This window comes from Catharus ustulatus, chromosome 7, assembly GCF_009819885.2.
Source record: "Catharus ustulatus isolate bCatUst1 chromosome 7, bCatUst1.pri.v2, whole genome shotgun sequence".
Lineage (NCBI taxonomy): Eukaryota > Metazoa > Chordata > Aves > Passeriformes > Turdidae > Catharus > Catharus ustulatus.
The window spans coordinates 25,453,183-25,472,218 of record NC_046227.1 but is presented as its reverse complement, the minus strand read 5'-3'; the positions used below and the strand labels follow the sequence as shown (position 1 = coordinate 25,472,218).

Here is a 19,036-nt window from a genome sequence, read left to right as displayed (position 1 = left end):
GGGAAAGTATATTTTTTTTATATTTATGTATATATGTGTAAATCTTCTTTCCTCCTTTTAGGAGGAAAAAGAGTGGAATTTGGATGTAATTCATTTTTTGGGCCACATGGATATTGTCAGGCCTGGTACAAGACAAAGTACTGTTGGTTACTCTTTTCTCCTTTGAGCCAAAGGCTTTCTGTACATTAGCCCTTGTTTGCCTCCCATTTGCCACCGTGATTTCAAAGTCTCAGGTTTTATCCTCATGGAACTACTCTGGGTTGTGGCAGAAGTTTAGGGGCTGTTTCTCAGAGAGAAATGACTGAATGCTAAGGTAACAGCAGAGGATGGGATTCTAGAAGTGTTGTCTTCTAAGCAGACTCTATTTCAGCTCCCTTTGGCTTTTTCTCTGGCAATGCAAAGCCAGTTTGATACATTTGTTTTACCACTCTAATATCTGCCATCAAACTGGGAAAGATTCTCCTGCCATGAGCCTTTTTTAGGTGCTGCTTTGGGAGGAACCTCCACATTCAAAGCAGTGGCAGCTTTCTAGGTCCTTTCCTTCCCAGTGCACTCTTATGTTCTGGATTCAGACAAAGAGATTGTGTTGCATTTTGTTTACTGCCTCTGTGAGACATTCTAGGCCCACTAGTCAATCTGCAGAACATTAGAAGTACCTACTTAATAGAAGCAGGATTTTACTGAGTGAATCATTACATCCTGTTAGTGCTGAAGTAATCACCTTAGATACAAGCAATGCCTCCAGAGGGAGGAATGTTCTTTCCAAAATACCACCCTGGACATTTCATTTTACTTCCGTGCAAAGCTCCAGAATCTGTCTGACCATATTGTACTACAGGTTGTCGTGTTTTCAGAGGATGAAATTTATGTTCCATGAAATATGCCATTGCCAAAATTAATAGGTAAATGAACAAAGTGAAACAGGCCATTAGAACAATTGTAATATCACAGTTGCTGGGTTGTGGCACAAAAGCAGAAAACTAATGGGTAAACATAACCATATTACAGTGACAGGAGCCATCAATGTGCACAACTGTGGTCACACAATGGAAGGCACTCGACCGATGTGAAATATGATCTAGCAGTCAGGCCAATTGCAGGTAATCTTGCTTGGAACAACACTTCCCTTGGCTGGTTTGTTTTAGCTGATGGAAAATTATAAATATCACCTATTTCACTCCTGGTTTACTGGAATTTCAGTTTCAGTTTGATAATTTTCATTACTCTTTTTTTATCTCATTCTGGAGAATGATACTGAGATTTTAATCTTTGCAGAAATTTTCCAAGGCATGAACAGATTGTTCCTGAATATTCATGCAAACAGAAATTCAACCAATGACCTTCAGAGTAAATGTTCACTCTAACACCTTGAAATCTTTGACACCCTTGCCTTTAGTTCTGCTCCAAAGCAATGCTTTGTAATTTTAAGTGAACACTCAAACAATGTCTAATCAGTATAAACAATTCATAGACTGAACTGTGTTTATATAACATGATTAAAAAGCTTTGAATAGCTAACATAATCATAACATTCTATTAATGGACAGCTTGAGAGAAGCTACAGTAACAAATGATTCAACTAAAAAATTATAAAGCTCAAAGATATGCAGGATCAGATCCATTGGATTCAGTATATTTATACTGATTTAGGCAAGTAAGATGGTGGATTAACTCCTTAATTTTTATATCTTTCATTAAATTCCACTTTAGTGCAAAACAAACTAAAAAACACAGAAGCATTTTAAAAATTCACATATTTAGAGGAGCTAACGATTTCATCCATAGTTGTTAATACAGTATTTACAATCAGCAGCTAAACACTTCAGAACTGAAAAAACCAGCACTCTTCCTACAGAGGTTGACCCTGCAGTACTGAAGTATAGAGGGGTGGAGAGGAATCTTTAAGCCTGGTTACTGAAGTGGTGCAGTATAAATTAGAATACCATCTCTGGCCCTTTGCTGGAGCCAGGAATGGGACTGATGCAGGAGCTGATCGCTATGCCGCTCAAGAGTTTACTCATGAAGGAGGACTTTGTCAGTGACTGACTAAAATACATTCAAAGCTGCTTTATTCTACTAAATAGTAGTAGTGGTAAGTAGTTGGAGCACAGGAGCGAGTTGGTGCTCCACTGTTTATCTTTCTCTCTCAGAGATTTCAGTCCATGCATATTCAAAAAATAATCAGTTACTTTGGTCTTCCCTGAGCAAGGTCCTTCAAGGGAATATGTAGCAGGGAATTGGGTCCTAATAATGGCTGCAATGGTTCAGAGCCAACCTGAGCTACAGCCAGCACTGCTGACTGCTTCCTCACATGGAAGACCAACCAGGGGTTTCTCTACACAGCAAAATAAAACTGTGCAATTGTTATATATGTGTCATACATGTGATTTAGTATATATTTCATCTACACATAAGTGTTCCCACTGAACAGTATGTGAATTTATGTACAGTAATTTCACGATTACAAGCCGCACTGACTACAAGCTGCATCTCCGGGTGTTGGCAAACATTTTGTTCTTTGTCCATACACAAGCCACACCCAATTATAAGCCACTCTGTCGTTCGCAGCAAGGACCTGTGTGCAACAAAGTTGCCAAATAGTAACAGAATCGTGGCATGGCGGGGTTTACTGGCTCGACCCTGTTCGGGGCGGCCACCAGGGAGTGGCCCTGGCGCCACTCGCCACAACTGCCAGGAAGTGGGAGAGCAGCGTGCCAGGCCGCCACTGCCGCCGCGCTTGTCAGGGCTGGGCAGCACCACTGCACTTGTCGGGGACGGGCAGCGCTGCCGCGCTTGCAGGCTCTCACTTCCGGGTTTGGAAATTTCCTAAATTTGTTAATATATTAGCCGCTCCAGAGTGTACACCGCACTTCTGGGTTGGGAGCTAAATTTTAGTCAAAATGGTGCAGCCTGTAATCATGAAATTACTGTAACTTCTGCCACCTGGTGCATTAGTTGTACTTGTGTTTTGACCTTAAACTAGTTCTTACTGAATAGATACCCTTTTCTGCTTTCACCCATGAAAACACAAAGCCAACTGAGGTTTAAAATGCACAACTAAATCTTGAAATTAGAGTCCTCAAAGTCCTGCTTCCATTTATCAAGAGAAATGCTGTCTTACTGTTACACCATGCTACTTAAATGTGAGATATTGCTATGATGAGTGTAACCTATGACAAAAAAAAAGTGAAAACTTGAATACGCTAAATGCAGAATTAGGTGACTAGTTGAGTGATAATATATCGCCTAACCTAATGAAAAGACATTACCTTTGAATAATGGACCACATCATAGATTAAATTATCCCAAGGCAAGGTAGTAGGTGCTTCATGCAGACAAGGTCAATTACGTTATCCGGAAGAGCCTGTTTGAAGTGTATTATGAATAATTCACAGACATAGAAATTAGCTTTGAGAAAGTGTCCCAGCTATAATGTGGTGAAAGCATTCAATTTCTTTTTTAATGTATTTAAGATAACACCCAAAGGACAATTATGGCTGCTTAACTGTAAGACTACTTAAATGACAAGGAATGACAATTGTGTGGTCAAATTCACATTAATGCATTATGCAAAGGGAAGCATCTCCACCATGGTGCGATCCTGTCAGGACACAAGTAACTGATTTCAAACCTCATACTGTGTTTTTAATTGCTGAATGAAATTTGATTAATTTATTAACTTTTGTCAATGGTGAAGATTCAGTTGTTGCTGTGCTAGTTTTATTTACTGCTGTTGTTCAGGTCTTTTAGTTCTTTGACTTTCTGATCTGGAAACGAATGTTGAGAGTGATTAAACCACTTGTGTGATTTTGGAGAGTCTGACAAATGCAAGGGTAGAACCAGAACATCTAATTTTCCATTGTTAATCAGAAGAGTTCTGCTATAAGCGCTAAATTGCGCTGTTTCCAAGTCAGTATTGTTCCAATCTAGAACTATTTAGCATTAGAGTTAAAATGATGGCAGTAGCCATGGTAGCAGAATGCATACTCACTTGACATATGGTGACCTTAGGTGTGAATTAGAAATGCAATAAACCTCTAAGTCTGGGGAATAACATGCCCTCTCAGCATATTTTGATTCCACAGGCAAAACAATAACCTTAGCTTTCTCTCTTTGACTTTGCAATAAGTGGTAACGGCCAGGGGAAATCCCTCAGGGGCTGCAGTTTTCTAAGATGCCTGGCAAGAAGATGGCTAATTCATCAGGTACCTCGGTTTAAGTGTTGAAATGTAATAGTGACATTTCATGGCCTCTGAGTTTACCAGCTTTATTTGCTTGAAAGGGAGAGTTCAGCAGAATTTTAGAGGGTGCTGTGGAATCGTGTATCTAATGAGGCGTACAGCCTTCCCAGTCCTGTTTCCATTCACCTCAATGTCAAGAATCCCATTTAGCTCAGCAGGAGCAGGTCTGGGACCCTGGAACTTTCAAAGGATGGTTTGAATAAAAAGGGAGAAAAAAAATTGACATAGAGTCCAATTATAAAACAAGCTGTTAAAATATGTGATGAAGTAAGAAACCACCACAGAGAGATAGAAATGGAAACTTCCTTTAAAGAAAACACACTGAAAAATGTTGGGATTTTGCATGTAGTTATGTTTTATTTGTATCCTCCATCATCCATCTTTTCTCCATGGATCAATTCTCAAAAAAAGCTCAAGAATTTCCTTTCCTCCCATTTCACACAATCATTGGCCTCCACCCCCATGTTTTCTGTGAGGACTTGATAAAGACTAATCAGAGTCTAGGAGACTTGCAAGCTGATGTTCTTATTTGCATGCAGGAATGTCAACAGATGTTTACATAGTGGCGTTAAGTAGGACAGCTGTTTGGGAGTCATTTATGTATTCCATTTAAAAGCAAAGCTTTATGGTTAAATGTTTTACTCACTATGTGGAAGAGAAAAGAAACCTAAATGCAGGAAAAATTGTTTCTTCCTGTGGTAGGGGTGGCTTGCTTTATACTCCTCAGTTTTCTGTATCTCTGAATTTACAGCATCATACAGATGCCTGTTACCTAAACCTCTGGGCAAATGCACCTCATCTTGGCCAGTTTCCTGTGAGTGGAAGAAAATACACAGCACAACATCAACATTGCTGAATGCTGTTTGACAGAGGGAAGAAAAACAGCACTGAGATTAGGGGAGGGAAGTTGTCCCTTTTCTTTGTAGGTGATGCTTATTGCTGATTGTTTCTGCAGTCTGTTTGTAATGAAGCATGCATCAGGGTAATATTTGCATTTGTTCTGTTCTTCAGATGGGAGGAAATCCTTAAAGTGTGTTACAGCCATAAATGTGTAACTTGTATTCATTAATTTCCTGACATAAATCTGCATAGAAAAACTTCCATTATGGAGGTGTACATATGCATGAAGCATATCTGTAGAGAGAAGACATTGGAGGGAGGAGCTCTCATATATTTTTAAAAGAAGTTTGCCCCTCAGAGATTTGTATTTTACATATGAGGCTTGCATCTGATCTTGTTCATTGCTTCATTTCCCCTGCTGCCTGTCCCCCCAGGGCTCCATATTTGAAAAGAAAACAGGCAAATGATGTAGACAGTTAAATGGAAGCGATTGATCTCTTCTTGCATAGTGTTTGGAGAACTCTAATGTGTTTATGAATACCTGGTCAAAATCCTACACCAGTCTGAGAGAAAAACTTACCTGCCTCAGTTGTGTTGTCTCCACCCAAACACCACTACCTGTTAGAGATGCCTGTGTCTCTTCAAGCCAGTAGTTGACACGGTTTGTAGTCATACTTGGCTAGAGGAAAGTTCACTCAACTCAGGAGCCTTACTGCTGGAAGGAAGGATGGTGATGGATGTGAGGATCTTATGGACTTTGATTCACAGCATTGATGCAGCCCAGGGTTTGTCTCGTCGGCTGGGGTGAAAGACCTATGGTAGAGAGTTATTTTGTATGCAAAGTTCTTGATTCTCACTTTATGATGCTTGTAGATAGAATGGCTCTAATGAGAGAGGTAGGACTAGAGCTTCTCAAGGTTGCATGGTTGTCATTCTTCTGCAGCCTCTGCCCGTTCCAGTATTCACTGCAGTGCTAAAGTACAGCTCAGTTCTTTCTTCTGCTCCAGGAGCAGAAAACTGTCTTCAGCTGCATAATAATCTCTGTTAGTTACAGTAGAGTTACAGAGCAGAGCTGAACAGTTCATATTCTCTCCACTACAGTCTGTGCAGGAATGTAAATACACACCCATGTTTGTTATAGCTGTATAGAGAGATACACAGGAGCCTGAGACCAATTAAGCAGCAAAAATGAGAAGATCTATTTGAAAGATATAAGCCTGTTGCTAACAGGGTGAAGAAAAAAGAGCTGCAAATTGATTAAGCAATCCCAAAGAGAAGACAGATTGTTGTCATCCTGACCTTTAAGACTGGTCAGAATATATCAATAGAAGCATCTTCTGAGTACAGTGTTTATGATTTTTTTTTCATTTACATTCTCTTGTTTTTCTCTTTACGTGCTGGCTTGAAGCCAGTTCATTTCATGGTCTTGCCTATACATATGTTCTGCTACAGCTGCATTTTTCCAAAGTGCCCAATTTCACAGCACTCCAGCCTTCCTTAGGATGACAAATGGTGCCCCTGCTGCTCTGACCAGCAGAATTGTAATTGCAGCCCGAGACAGGGACAGCTGAACTAACGCCACGCTGCACTTTGGGTATATCCTTAAGTTGAAATCTGACTGCATGTGTTTATCGTAGCTGAGTTCCCGATTCCACCACTTAAGGCATTAGCTGCTGACATTAATTGTAACATTGAGGAAAGCAGAATTGCTCTGCAGTTGAAAGCAGTGTCAAATCAGCAGTTATTTATTTACCATTGCTCTGTAATGTGTTGTAACACATCAGACTATAAAGAAGTTTAATGAGTTGCAGTAATGTCTCAGAGATACAGGAATGCAGTTCAACAAGTTATTGGGAGGTTTTTTGTTCACTTTTGTTGGTTGGTTGATTGTTTGGGGGCTTTTTGGTTTTTTTGTGGTTTTTTTTGTTGTTGTTGTTGTTGTTGTTTTTTGGGTTTTTTGGGGTTTTGTTGGTGTTTTTTTTAATTGAGCTTAAAACTCAAAGTTCTCTTTTGCCAACTAACATGCTTTGAGAACAAAAAATAAGCAATCCAGTTCAGCTGGCCCTGTGAGATTTGAATTCAGTAGGGATGTGTCAAAAGGGTCAGAGGAGAGGCTCTGAGGGGGCTTTATACACTGTCCAAGCTGCCTTGCTGGCTCGTTGTTGGTGTTAGGCTCAAAAATGTACTTATATTATTCACTAAGCTCTCTTCTAGGTGTTGGTGTCATTTTGTTGTTGTTTACAATGTCAGTCTTATAGAAGACAATGGATATATTGCATGCTCTTTCCAGTGATTTTACAGCTTTTTTCTGCCATTAAAAAGAAACAAAAAACCAAACAAATAGAAATCTGAAACCAAAGCAAAAGAAACAAAACCCCCAAACTTAGGGCTTTTTGTCTACAACTGCATGGGGAGAGATACTGGACTTCCCTATTAACCAAGATCCTCATTTACCCAAGTAATATTACAGGAAACTTGAGATGAAGAACTTGAGATGTGATCTCATTTTCCAAACAGAAACACCATTCTAATAGTATCTGAGAGTGGTACTATCAGTTTTAAGAAAATTCTCTAATTTATTTAATTAGCGATTGCAGCTTTAAAGTGATTAGCAATATGTTATTATCTCTTCTAATTTATGTTCTATTAAGAGTGAGTTTTTTCTATTTTTACTCCAGTTCAGATATTCAGCATATTTACTGATGATATTTTCTGACTTCTTTGAGATCAATCTGAGCCATGAAATTCAGTAGTTATTATCAGCCACTTGCAGGAACCAGCCAGTGGTTGCATTCCAAAAAGGCACACTGTAGAAATTGCATTGTCCTAATGACTTTCTGGTGGGACTCACCCCATGTAAATAGATGTTATTCTGTAACTGTCAGCTGTGCTGTATTAACCTCAGAGCTGAAGGACAAGGTGTATTCTCATTGCTTCGTGAATCAATAGTGCTAATAAAGATTCTCTATACCTGAATCTAGATTTTATTATCCCTAGAAGCTGCCATTGCAAGTGCAATGGGAACAAAATTAATCTGTCTTTTGTGGAGTCAGTCCATTTGAGCCACTAGTGACTGTATTGGTGCAATGTGAGCAAGGGTAAAAAAAGTAATAATAAGGATGCTTTTCTCATTATTAATGCTGATAGTTAAAACTGCATATACAGGAAACAGTTCTGTTGAGTAAGGTAGTTCCATTTTTACTCACACACTTTTCAAAATAAAGGAGTGGGGAAGAACTGTTATTAGTGTATGTAGTTTCTCCCAAAGGACCAAGCAAAGATTGCTTTCCACAGCATGTTTTTCTGTAACTCATCCAGTCTCCTATTAAATGTCCCAAATGTCCCCATTTTATCTATTTTCTTTTTCTAGTTTATCCATTGTGGGAGTAATCCAGCCAACTGTCCATGATTTCTAGCAAGAATTGAATTAATCCTAATTCAACTCGACTTTACTCCAGCTGCCTTGTGTTCATAAATGAGCAACCTGCCCTGAATTGTACCCTGACTGTCAGACCACTGTTAGGCCAGGGTGTAGCCCTGGGGCTTTTTGGGCTTTCTCGGTGAAAGGCTCGGGCTGGTGGGCAAGTGAGAGCACCTGAGCCTGGGAGCTGTGCAGAGCTGGGGGCTCCACTGCTGCACTACATGGAGTGCACGAGGTGCAGAGTGCTACACTTAAGGTCATTTCTCTTCATCCTGCCCATCTCAAGGGTTTGAGCTGTCACGATAGATAATTCAGGAGTAAATGGATCAAATATATAACTAATTTTTTTTTACCCCCTTTAAAAATAAGTCCTTCAGGCCTGTATATCACTTGCTGCATGGTGCTTTTGCTTGACTCAATAACAGCCACAGAGTTTTTATTAGGAATTCTTATATCCTGAATCTGTTTCAGAACAGTTAGAAGCAGGAGGCTGGACTAAACTCTGTCCAGAGGTCCTCTCCAGCCTCAGCTGTTCTGTCTTCTGAACAGCCTGATGCTCAGTGAATGCAAATCAGCATGGCTACCCTGATTTCACTGGAGCTGGATGTTTCTATACTGCTTGTAGGATCTGTCCATTATTATTCCTGGAAAATAATAGTAAATAATGAGCTACAAAGTGTTTCTTTCTGGAAGTCTTTCCTGGGACAGCTGCTTATAATGTAGTTTTACTATTCTCTAAAAGTTTTCTCACTTCAGTATTTCCATGAATAATAGTTTAATATCAAGTTTTCTTGTGGTGAAATTAATTGTTTACGGTTTGATGCACCACTCATAGTCGTCGATGCTTCAATTATTCCCCTCTGTCCTCTGCAATGTTATTTCTAGCCTCTGAAAGTGCTTTCATCTATGAAAACTTAAATAGCATTTAAGAACAAAAACTGCTGTGATAAACTATTACTCTCACCTTGCAGTATTTTATAAGGTGCATTAGTTCAGTGCTCTCTCTTTTCCCTGTAGCCCTTTCCCATCCATTATAAAATGCTTTAAAAAGAAAGCTCTGAAGAGCATATGTTGTGTCTAAACTTATAAACTCACTCATCTCTTCCATGCTTTCCTCCATTCCATATGGGCACCTCAACCAGTTATCTCATAAAATAATGTGGATAAGACTCCAGTAGGACACAGAGAGAGTGGGCTGTGTTACTGTCTGACTGCAGGGGGGCTGCAAATGTCACTCCTGTTGTCTTCATCAGGCCCTAGAGAGCCACTGGGGAGTGTTGCAGGTCTGCTGCAGGTGCAGAAAACCCCAAAACCACACATGATTGTTCAATGTCCCACAGCACTTCCACAAGAACTGGAATTGCATAATCTAGTTTATATTATCTTTATTAATCTGTTAATTCAGCACTCACTACTATTTTTTCTCACTAACCATTTTTATACTTCTGCAGAAGAACTGATTAAGAATGAAAGACCATTTCCTGGGAGCTGTATTGAGCACCTCAAGAGGTGGCATTCCAGTGGAAATGGGTGAGAGGTAATGAGGATGAGGATGAGCATGGAAGCAGTGTGAGTGCAATAAATGATGGGTTCATTTTATTGCCATTATTCCTACTGGCTATACTGTCACATAGGAAAAAAATCCAGACATCTGCTGAGCAGGAGCTGCTCCTCTGGCTCAGGCAGGGATGCATTGGAGCCCACTGTGGCTTATCCATGGTCATTATTCACTTGCAATTGAATCCAGAGCATTTATGGGTTTCTGGTCCCAGTACAGAATAAGGATGTGGCAGGACATGCATCAATGTCATAGGCTTATCTGTTATGGCAGTGTCAGGCTTGTTTATCTGAATTTACCTGGAGGATTTAGACTAAACAGAGAAAATGGAAAAAGGGAATGAGAAAGAGGAAAAGGAATTGAAAGCAAGAGGGACAGTTTTGAAGTGAAGGTGAGCTGGAATGCAGAAAATAAAGGAAATGAGAATTTTTTTTTTTGTTTCAGCAGGGTCGGATATCCAGTTCATCTTCAGCAAAACTGCTGAGGATTCAAAGCTGCCATTTCCTGTTTTCTATTGGTCCCTAGAAGCTGTAATCTTCTTTGGGTTGTTTGTTTGTTGTTGCTTGTCCTTCCCAACCTGTATGCCTTCAGCTGTTCACATAGGTTCTGTTGTTGGCTGGAGTTCCACTTGCGTCTTTCAGGAAACTTGTCACTTGGCCAGAAATTTATTGAGAAAAAACCCAGCCTGGGCTGGCAGAGGAGAATGCAAATGCTTATAATATTTTCAGCCTTCTTAAGCCTTCAGCTGGGATATTCATGAGGCACAAAATTTTAGTTTGGATGTAGATTTAATGTTTCTCAGCATCTGAAAGTGTTTGGGTTTGAACTCCTTATGCTCATTCTCAAATCTGTCTCTCAAAGGCTTGATGATGATTTTGCTTTTGCTGAGGCCCTGTAAGTGTGCAGTGGCATTAACTCTGTCATTGCAGCTCAGCAGTTCGGCTCATTAGGCTCCTGTTAAATGTACAAGAAGCAAAAGTCCATGTTTATTTACCTTCTTTCTGCCCATTCTCATCTATGAGAATATCTTAACAACTCCAGAAGAGCAGAGCACACTGTGATAACAGCTGCTGGAGAGGCAGAGCAGTTTCTCTGCTTAAGCAGACAAATGCTACTATGTGTTTTTGCCTTTGTTTTTTTAAAGCAATTACTTCAGCCTGGGACTCTGTGAAAGCAGTGCATTTTGGCAGCAAAGTTGTATAACAAGAAACAAAATATGAGCAAAATACTGCCTTCCCCCCCTGCTTTTCCTAACCATGTTTAACAAAATAATTTTAGAATGAGGAGCAAACTTTGTGATCTTGCCCATTGGGTAGTTCCACTGGCATTAGCAAGACTACTTCACTTTTAGATAGCTGATTAAAATAATTAAATAATTTGATAGCTAATTTGAATTTCTGACCAGAAATTTTAATCTAATTCAGTGAGATTCTTAGTAATGTTGGCTGGCACAGTTGATACTCTATTTTCTTCCCCTGTTGAAAGGCCAAACGGGGAGGATTTTGGTTTATGTCAATTGAATGTTAAAAATTCCAATACAAAAGGCTGTAAAAATGTTATGATGGAAAAAAATTTGGTGTGGGCAAGCAAGAAAGATCTTTGTAAACCCTTGAAAAAATATTGAGTCAGTTTTCCCTTCTCACTGTTTTCTCCATTTATTCAAGAACCTTTAAAAACATATTATCTGAGATGATAATTTGTACTTTGATAATTTGTACTTTGACTTGTCCTCTGAATTCAGCTACTGGGTTAAAATTTCATAGGTGTGTGTATATATAGAGACATATGTATGAAAAAATCTGTTAACTGCATATTTCACATTTTGTTCACTGTACCAAGTGAACCATTTGCAAGATTTGATATTGTTGAGGTGGTTATTGCAAACAGATATTTTATGGTTCTGAGTGAGGTTTCAAAGAATTGGCTTTGATTTCTCTGTGCAATTCTACAATCAATATTTTCCTAATTTTCACTACTTCTTGATATGGGAATTTTTCCTTTTAAGAGAAAACAGCATAGATGTAAATTAATTTACATTTTCATCAGTAAAATTTATAGATGTAAGATTTTACAAACTCAGTTCTGCTTAACTTGGTTTGAATTTAGAGGACAAAATGAAGATTGCCAAGACTATGTTGTTTGAATACAATATGCTTTCATTGTTTTGAAAGACAAATGCAAATAAATTGTCCTGAAGTGGTGGTGAAAAAGACCTTTAACTGACCTGTTTCAATAACTTGGGTACCCCAGAAACCTTGACTGTCTTAGGGGTAAGTGCTGTGTCAGACTTTAGGTTTATACAGCACAGGAATTTAACACAGGATCCAATTTATCTCGCTGTGTTTCCATAATTAGATTTTTGTTTGTTGCCATAGCAAGAACAAACTGACAAATCATGCAGAGAAATCTTGACAAATATTTTAAATATAATACTTCTAAAAATGCATGGCTTTGTTTTAACTCACACTATATAAACCTAAAAGTCAGTACTAAGACTCTGCCTGTATAAAGGCAAACTGAGTCCACAGAAGTTGATTGAAATGTATACACACAGTGATATGTGTATAGTGTGTATAAATATTGTTGGAATATGCTGGTTCTGCCACTCCTTTAGCTTCTGAGTGCCTATGCAAAAAATTTTTGCAAAAATGCCATTTAGAACATGAGCAAACCTAAACCTTTGAAAACAACTTGTATTACCACAAATGTCAATTCCTCCTAATATAGAAAATGAGAGAGCTGTCAGTATGAGGGAGATTTGAGAGTTTCTTTTAAGCTGGTAGAAGGACACCAAATACATATTCAGCCCTTCTTGTCCCTAGAAGAGGCAGACATGCAGTGCAGGTGAATTTGAACTCAATCTGCATCTCCTAAGGATCCCTGGAAACCAGTTCCAGGTGTCTGGTACACCTCTGTGCTGGTGATGAACAAGGTCAGTGCCAGCCTTGCTGCTGCTGAGGCAGGTTCCATAATGGGAGCTACCAATGAACAGCTGGGTTAAGCACACCTGGTGGAGCAGAAATGGGAAATCTGCTGGAGAACTGACAGCAGAGAGGAGCCTGACTCTCCCTGCCTTGCTGGAAGGATGCAGACTCAGTTCTTGTCCATGTATTGCAGAGTTGTACATGTCATGGTTTCCAGACTTTGCTTGGCTCTTTGGGTGCACACACCCAGGTGTTGAATAGAGAATCCACAAAAGTTGACACCCCTTATTCTTCCCATTCAGAAGATCTGTGCCAGCTGTACCTTCTACAGTCTGTGCCTGACAGCATAAAGGAGTACTTGGTTTGGTACAAAATTTGGTCTGCCTGCTCAGGTTTTTCATATTATTTTGTAATTAATTATATATTATTATCATTGCATTATTCATATAATTCTACTATACTTAGGTTATATTTATTATAATACTGTATTAAATTGTGGTGAAAAACAGTGGTGTAAATATCACAGCTGTTTCTAGAGATTTCCAGACAATGATATTACTGTCATTCTGTCCACAGGAAATGCAACCAAAAAATTGCCTTTTTAAAGATTTTGTTATAAAAATTGAAACTTCTTAAGAGTGCAGAAGGAAATCACTAGAAAGAAACTGGTCACTGTTCTACCATTGGTGAATTCATTCACCTGGGACTTGTTTGTTTTACTCAGTTTGGGATATTTTTTTCACGCATATTATCCTTCAAAACCATAACAGGGAATTCAAAGATAGCATTAAAAATTTTTCATACAGAGGATTTTTTTCCATATTAAATATTAAAAAAATACATGGAAAAGAATACTTTTTAATTAAATGACCTTTTTTACTAAATAATGCATTGCTAGGAACAGTGTAAGCACATCATGAAGAATTAGCACTTCTTATTAATGGACTTTTTAGCTTAGAAATATTAAAGTAGAACTATACTGACTGATGTTACCATAAGGTGATGGGGTCATTTAAAATTCTTGCTTAATATTATTGGTTTGATCTGTGGCTTCACCACAGAAGGGAAATTAATTCATTTTGAGGTGGTGGAGAATTGATAATGCTTTGAAAAAATTGTAGCACCATGATTATAGAAGTGAAGATTCTGCAACAAATTTACAGACTTAGAAGAAAGAATTTTAATCAACACAAGCTGACCAAACTCAATCTCAGTGCAAGACATCCTTCAGCTCTGCCAAGGTATAGTGGTGTAAACTTTCTGGAAAGGACTCAGATTGTTTGGCATTGTTTGTGAAGTACTGCTTTACTTCAACACTACAGGCATATGACATATAATATAAGTTTCAGAATTCCTAAACTCTGCAGGTGTTGATGAAGTAGCATAGATTTGGAAGAGCTCTGCTGAAAAGCTCTGATTTCTCTTCTGTTAAAGACTAAGCATGTGGAAAAGAATTTTGAAGAATCAGGGCATAATTTTCCTTAATACTAAAATTGATTTCTAGGGGACTAGTTAGTGAAAAAAATCAACTCTTCTTGGGTAAAGGTGTCAGAACACTGCCTAATAAATAGAATTTTGGAAAAGACACTGGTTTTTTATAGCCTGTTCCCTTGACGATCTGAGATTGTTTCTTATAATGTTGATTCTGTTTTCTAGCTCTGTATTTTAGTTGTAAATGACTCAAACTGTGGTGCTTCTACCACTTCCCCAGTCTATACCATAAATCTGAATGTGCATATGTTTGCTTGGTATTGCTCAATAAAACAAATAACAACAGATCTGAAAAAGACGTCGGAAAATTACTTATTCTTAATACATGCGAAGGATTGCTTATTTCACTGTTATGTTTAAGTATATAATGACTTCCACCAAAGGAGACTGACACAGATTGTATTTGATTAATGAACACCATTATTTGCTGTTGGCCTGAAGAATTTATCTTTATCTAAATATTTTTTTTCCAGAATGGGCACTTTTAAAATTAGATTAAGCACTTCTGTATAATATCTATTTCTACTCCTAGACAAATCACCCTTTTATTCAATTAACATTACTATTCCAAGCTTTACTGAGTAATTTCCCAATAATATAGCACTGTTCCACTGGCTGCAACAATCAACTTCTGCAAGAAAATCAGCCAAATAGAAAAGAAAGTATAAATGTGTTGACAATAATATGAGACCTGAAATGAATGTGTACATTTTTGTAAGATGAATCCTTAGATGTACTTGGATTGTGTTTTTCTAATGAGTTCCTCTGGGTATTGGTCAAATTCATTGTGTCTTAATTGTTGGTATCATGAGAGTGGAGTTGCTCTTCCTATTTTTATTTTCCTTTTTTCATGAATTTACAGCTCAACAGTCTAAGCTTAGAAGAAAAATAAACATGAATTAATTTTGCCTAGTGATTCTAAAACTCATTTTAATTAGTCCCTTACATTCTACAGTTAACCTTGATTGCATTTCATAATTTAGATTTTCTTGCCTTGTATAATGAGAAATACTCCCTACTAATAATGTTAGTAAAGCAGAAGAATAAATTGATGCATCTTTCTTCATTAGCCATACAGTTTATTTTTCCAAGCTCCTTTGATCAAAAAGTCTTGATATGTCAGTTTTGTTAAATTTTGCCATCTACCTGTATGTATAACTGATTACATTTCTTGATTTAAGGATTAAGGAGTCAATGAAAAAGTTAGCTGAGCTGGAAGACAAAGTCAGTCTTAGAAAATGTTCATTTGTGAATTTCATTACATCAGATTCTGTTTACTCTATCTGACTGTTAATACTTAAGGCTTAATGTATAATGGATTCTGAAATGTGAACAAAAAAACTGTCTTGGTTTATATAAATACATAGATCTTAAAGCTCCTGTAGATAGAAAATAGCTTCATGGGGATAAATTAATTCCCAAGCAGGGAAATATTTTTTCCCACTTACGTCCTACCTGTTTTAACATCTTATTGAGCTTTATATTTGCAAATTCCACCCATGGAGAACACATTAAAATTCCTAGTCTTGCTCCCTGAGAAACCGATAGAAATTTTACTCTTGGTTTTGACAGGAACTATGTTAAGTTCATAGTACTAGATGAGTTAGTGTACTATTTCTGTAGACTTTTGGTTTTTATATCTGACTCTTAAGGTGGGAAATCCAGATCAAGGGCTAGAGGCCCCTGCAAAACCAGTTGACACTGGAAGAGGTCTTTGTCCAATACTGTGTGGTACAGTACAATCTGTGCAGCGTGAGTTGGGGCAGGAGAATTGTGTTCATTCTCCTCCAGTGATCAGATCTAACCCCTAGAGTCACACAAAAACCACTGGACACAGCTGGTGCAGACAGTGGTGCTGGCCTCACCATTCCAGTCTTTGCAGAGAAAGGTTCCAAGGTTCCTGTGCGTGACTGGCACATGAGCCCTAAGGTGAAACAGCTGAGTCTCAAACCAGAGGGGATTACAACAGAACCATTGCCTTCTCAACATGTATTCCATAAAATGGAACTTGGGGCAAAGTTTGTGGTTTGTTATTTTGCAGTTTGCATCTTTTCTTTGAGTATTGTCTAACATGTCCACCTCCATTCTCTTTTGCACCCTCAGGAGAATCCAGTTTGCTTATCAAGTTCTTTCTCTCTCTTTTTCTCTTTCCTCTTTTCCCCCCTCTTTTTCCCTTTCATCCAGATGGAATGCCATTTGCTTGGTGGGTTGGCCGTGCCAATGAAAAGCATCTTTACTGGGGAGGATCTCTTCCGGGCATTCAACAGTGTGCATGTGGATTGGAAGAAAGTTGTCTGGATATGAGATATTTTTGCAACTGTGACGCAGATAGAGAAGAATGGTAATAATTTTAACATGTGTATAGCAGTGTCTGTGTGAAGAACTGGGGATAGGAAGTAAGGCAAGAAGGCTAAAATATTTCCTGCTTACAGTTCAGGAAGTTTGAATGGCTTCAGTGTAATCTGATAAAAATGAAAATTAAACTAGAATTTGGATTTCTGATTTCACCTCACATTTCTTTTTTGAACCAAAGACATCTGGCTGAAGCAGGTTGCTGGGATGGGTGGTCTTCAAAAAAAACTTTTTTGCTGAATGCTAAATCCAGTAATTTTATTTCCTTAAAAGCTTTGATTCAACTGGAGCATTGCATGAATAAAGGCTCTATGAGCTCATTTCATAGGTGTACATCAGAGCAGAAAATTGAGGCCTAGACAGCAAAATTCAGATACAGCTAAACAAGAAACATGTACTACTAAACACTCTCATGTTTTTCTTATGAAACAGTATAATGTGCCTTAACTTTCTTTTACATTGGATCTCAAGCTTTTTAAGGTCAGTAGGAAGAGCTGTTTGGCTTCTGTAGGTTTTGGTTCAGTCTCCACAGGAAGTTTGAGTCACAGCATGAAAATTCAGAGCTTTCCTTGGGTTCTGACCTTTGTTGTGCTCTGATGCTGCATGAATTTGGGAAGGCCACATCACAATCCTCTGTCATATCTGTACTTCCAGAGACACTCCAGCCACCAAGAGCTAGTTGGTGAACTTTCCAAAGTGTTTTAAAGGACTGAAAGGGCAATGAGTGTTGTTGGAAATACAGTTTGAAACACTGAACATAACATGTGAAAATTCTACTCACTCAGTCTCCCTTCTTGACCACTCACTGATAGGATCTGCTGTCCTTTATCTGAAAAAAAAAGATATTTTAACCTCAAGTAGTTCAGAAATTATGAATAATGGAAGTAGACAAGAAATATCTTGCTGTCACAGGCTGCTGTGTTTGAAACACTGTCTGAATTAGCCCTGTGAAACCTTCATTTAAAATGGGTAGAAAGGAATGGTAAGGAGTCTTAAAGCATAAAAAAACAATTAAAATCAGAAATTACTTGTCACTGTAAGTGTTGGGCTTTTTTGGTTGCTTGATTTCTAGACAGTGTGATTATTTGCTTGGACCCTTTGTATCCCCGGGGTCACTATTAATTTTCAAAATTTATAGCTGTAGGGGGATTCCTTCAGGAAGATGTTTATGTAAATATTGGCTTATTAATGTGATTTGTATTGAATAGCCTGTATATGCATGTTAATGTGTTTCTTCTTTAATGTTTGGCTATCAGATGCTCTTTTGAAGAGGATTGCACAAGCATCTGTTTTTACTGGTGCTTGGCTCTTTTCATATCCACATTCCATCTTTCACTGCTCAAGCAGAGCAGGGTGTTATGCTGGCAGACTGGGGTTGCAGTTGTAGACTGCAGGGCACTGCACCATTAGGTCTTACAAACCAATGCAAGGTGAAAGCTAAATGCAGTTTTATAATATTTCAGCTGAGTTTCCTCAGCAAATGAGACCTAAACAAGTTATGCTGTGAATGTTTATCTCCATTTCCCCCCACACACCCCCAATGATTTTGAACAAGCAGACACATTTCAAACATCTTAGACAGAGAAGGAGAAGTCTCAAAAGTACTACAAATTACACATTCTATGAAAATTTATGCCAGGCTGAGGGGGAAAAGACAATTAAAGCCCACAAGAAAGAAGTTAAGGAAGCGTGCACTTTTATTAGATTTTGGAAAACCCTCATGGGAGAAAGATGTTGGAAATCATGCATCGTTACCTTGGCAGCTTAGAGAGCTACTTGTTTCTCCTAATTTCATGATAATAACAGAATATGCTTACAAGTTACCTCCACTAAACTGCCTACTGTGTGTTGGTTTGGAGATTCAGTTGCTTGGGTTTTTAATCCATGAGGAAATTTTACTTTAGTAGTATTCTAAACTGGAGGTTGGCTTTATAAAAGCTACAGAACCCCTGACCTTTATGTAGAGTTTCTAAACATAAGAAATTTCATGCCTCTTGAAGATTGCTTTTGTGTTTCCCTGCTAGAACACTGACCCCCTGATATATAACGAGCATTCGAATCTGAAACCTGCTGAGATCTGAACTGTGACTTTAACCTGCTATACATTATAGTGGAAAGAGCAAGACAGCAGTAGATGCATTTATTTGCCTCAGCATGAAATAAAATGGGTGCTGCAGAGTGGAAAACCAGAAAATCATTTTTGCTCCTT

General features: G+C 38.3%; 1 protein-coding gene across 1 annotated transcript in view; it reads left to right on the top strand.

The window, feature by feature from the left end:
• Positions 1-19,036, top strand: part of CNTNAP5 (contactin associated protein family member 5) — a 276,013-nt gene that overhangs the window by 200,272 nt on the left and 56,705 nt on the right. Inside the window, exon 14 of the mRNA XM_033065393.2 lies at positions 16,660-16,816. Within this exon, the coding sequence (XP_032921284.1) occupies positions 16,660-16,816 (157 nt within the window). The remainder of the gene's footprint in view (positions 1-16,659; positions 16,817-19,036) is intronic.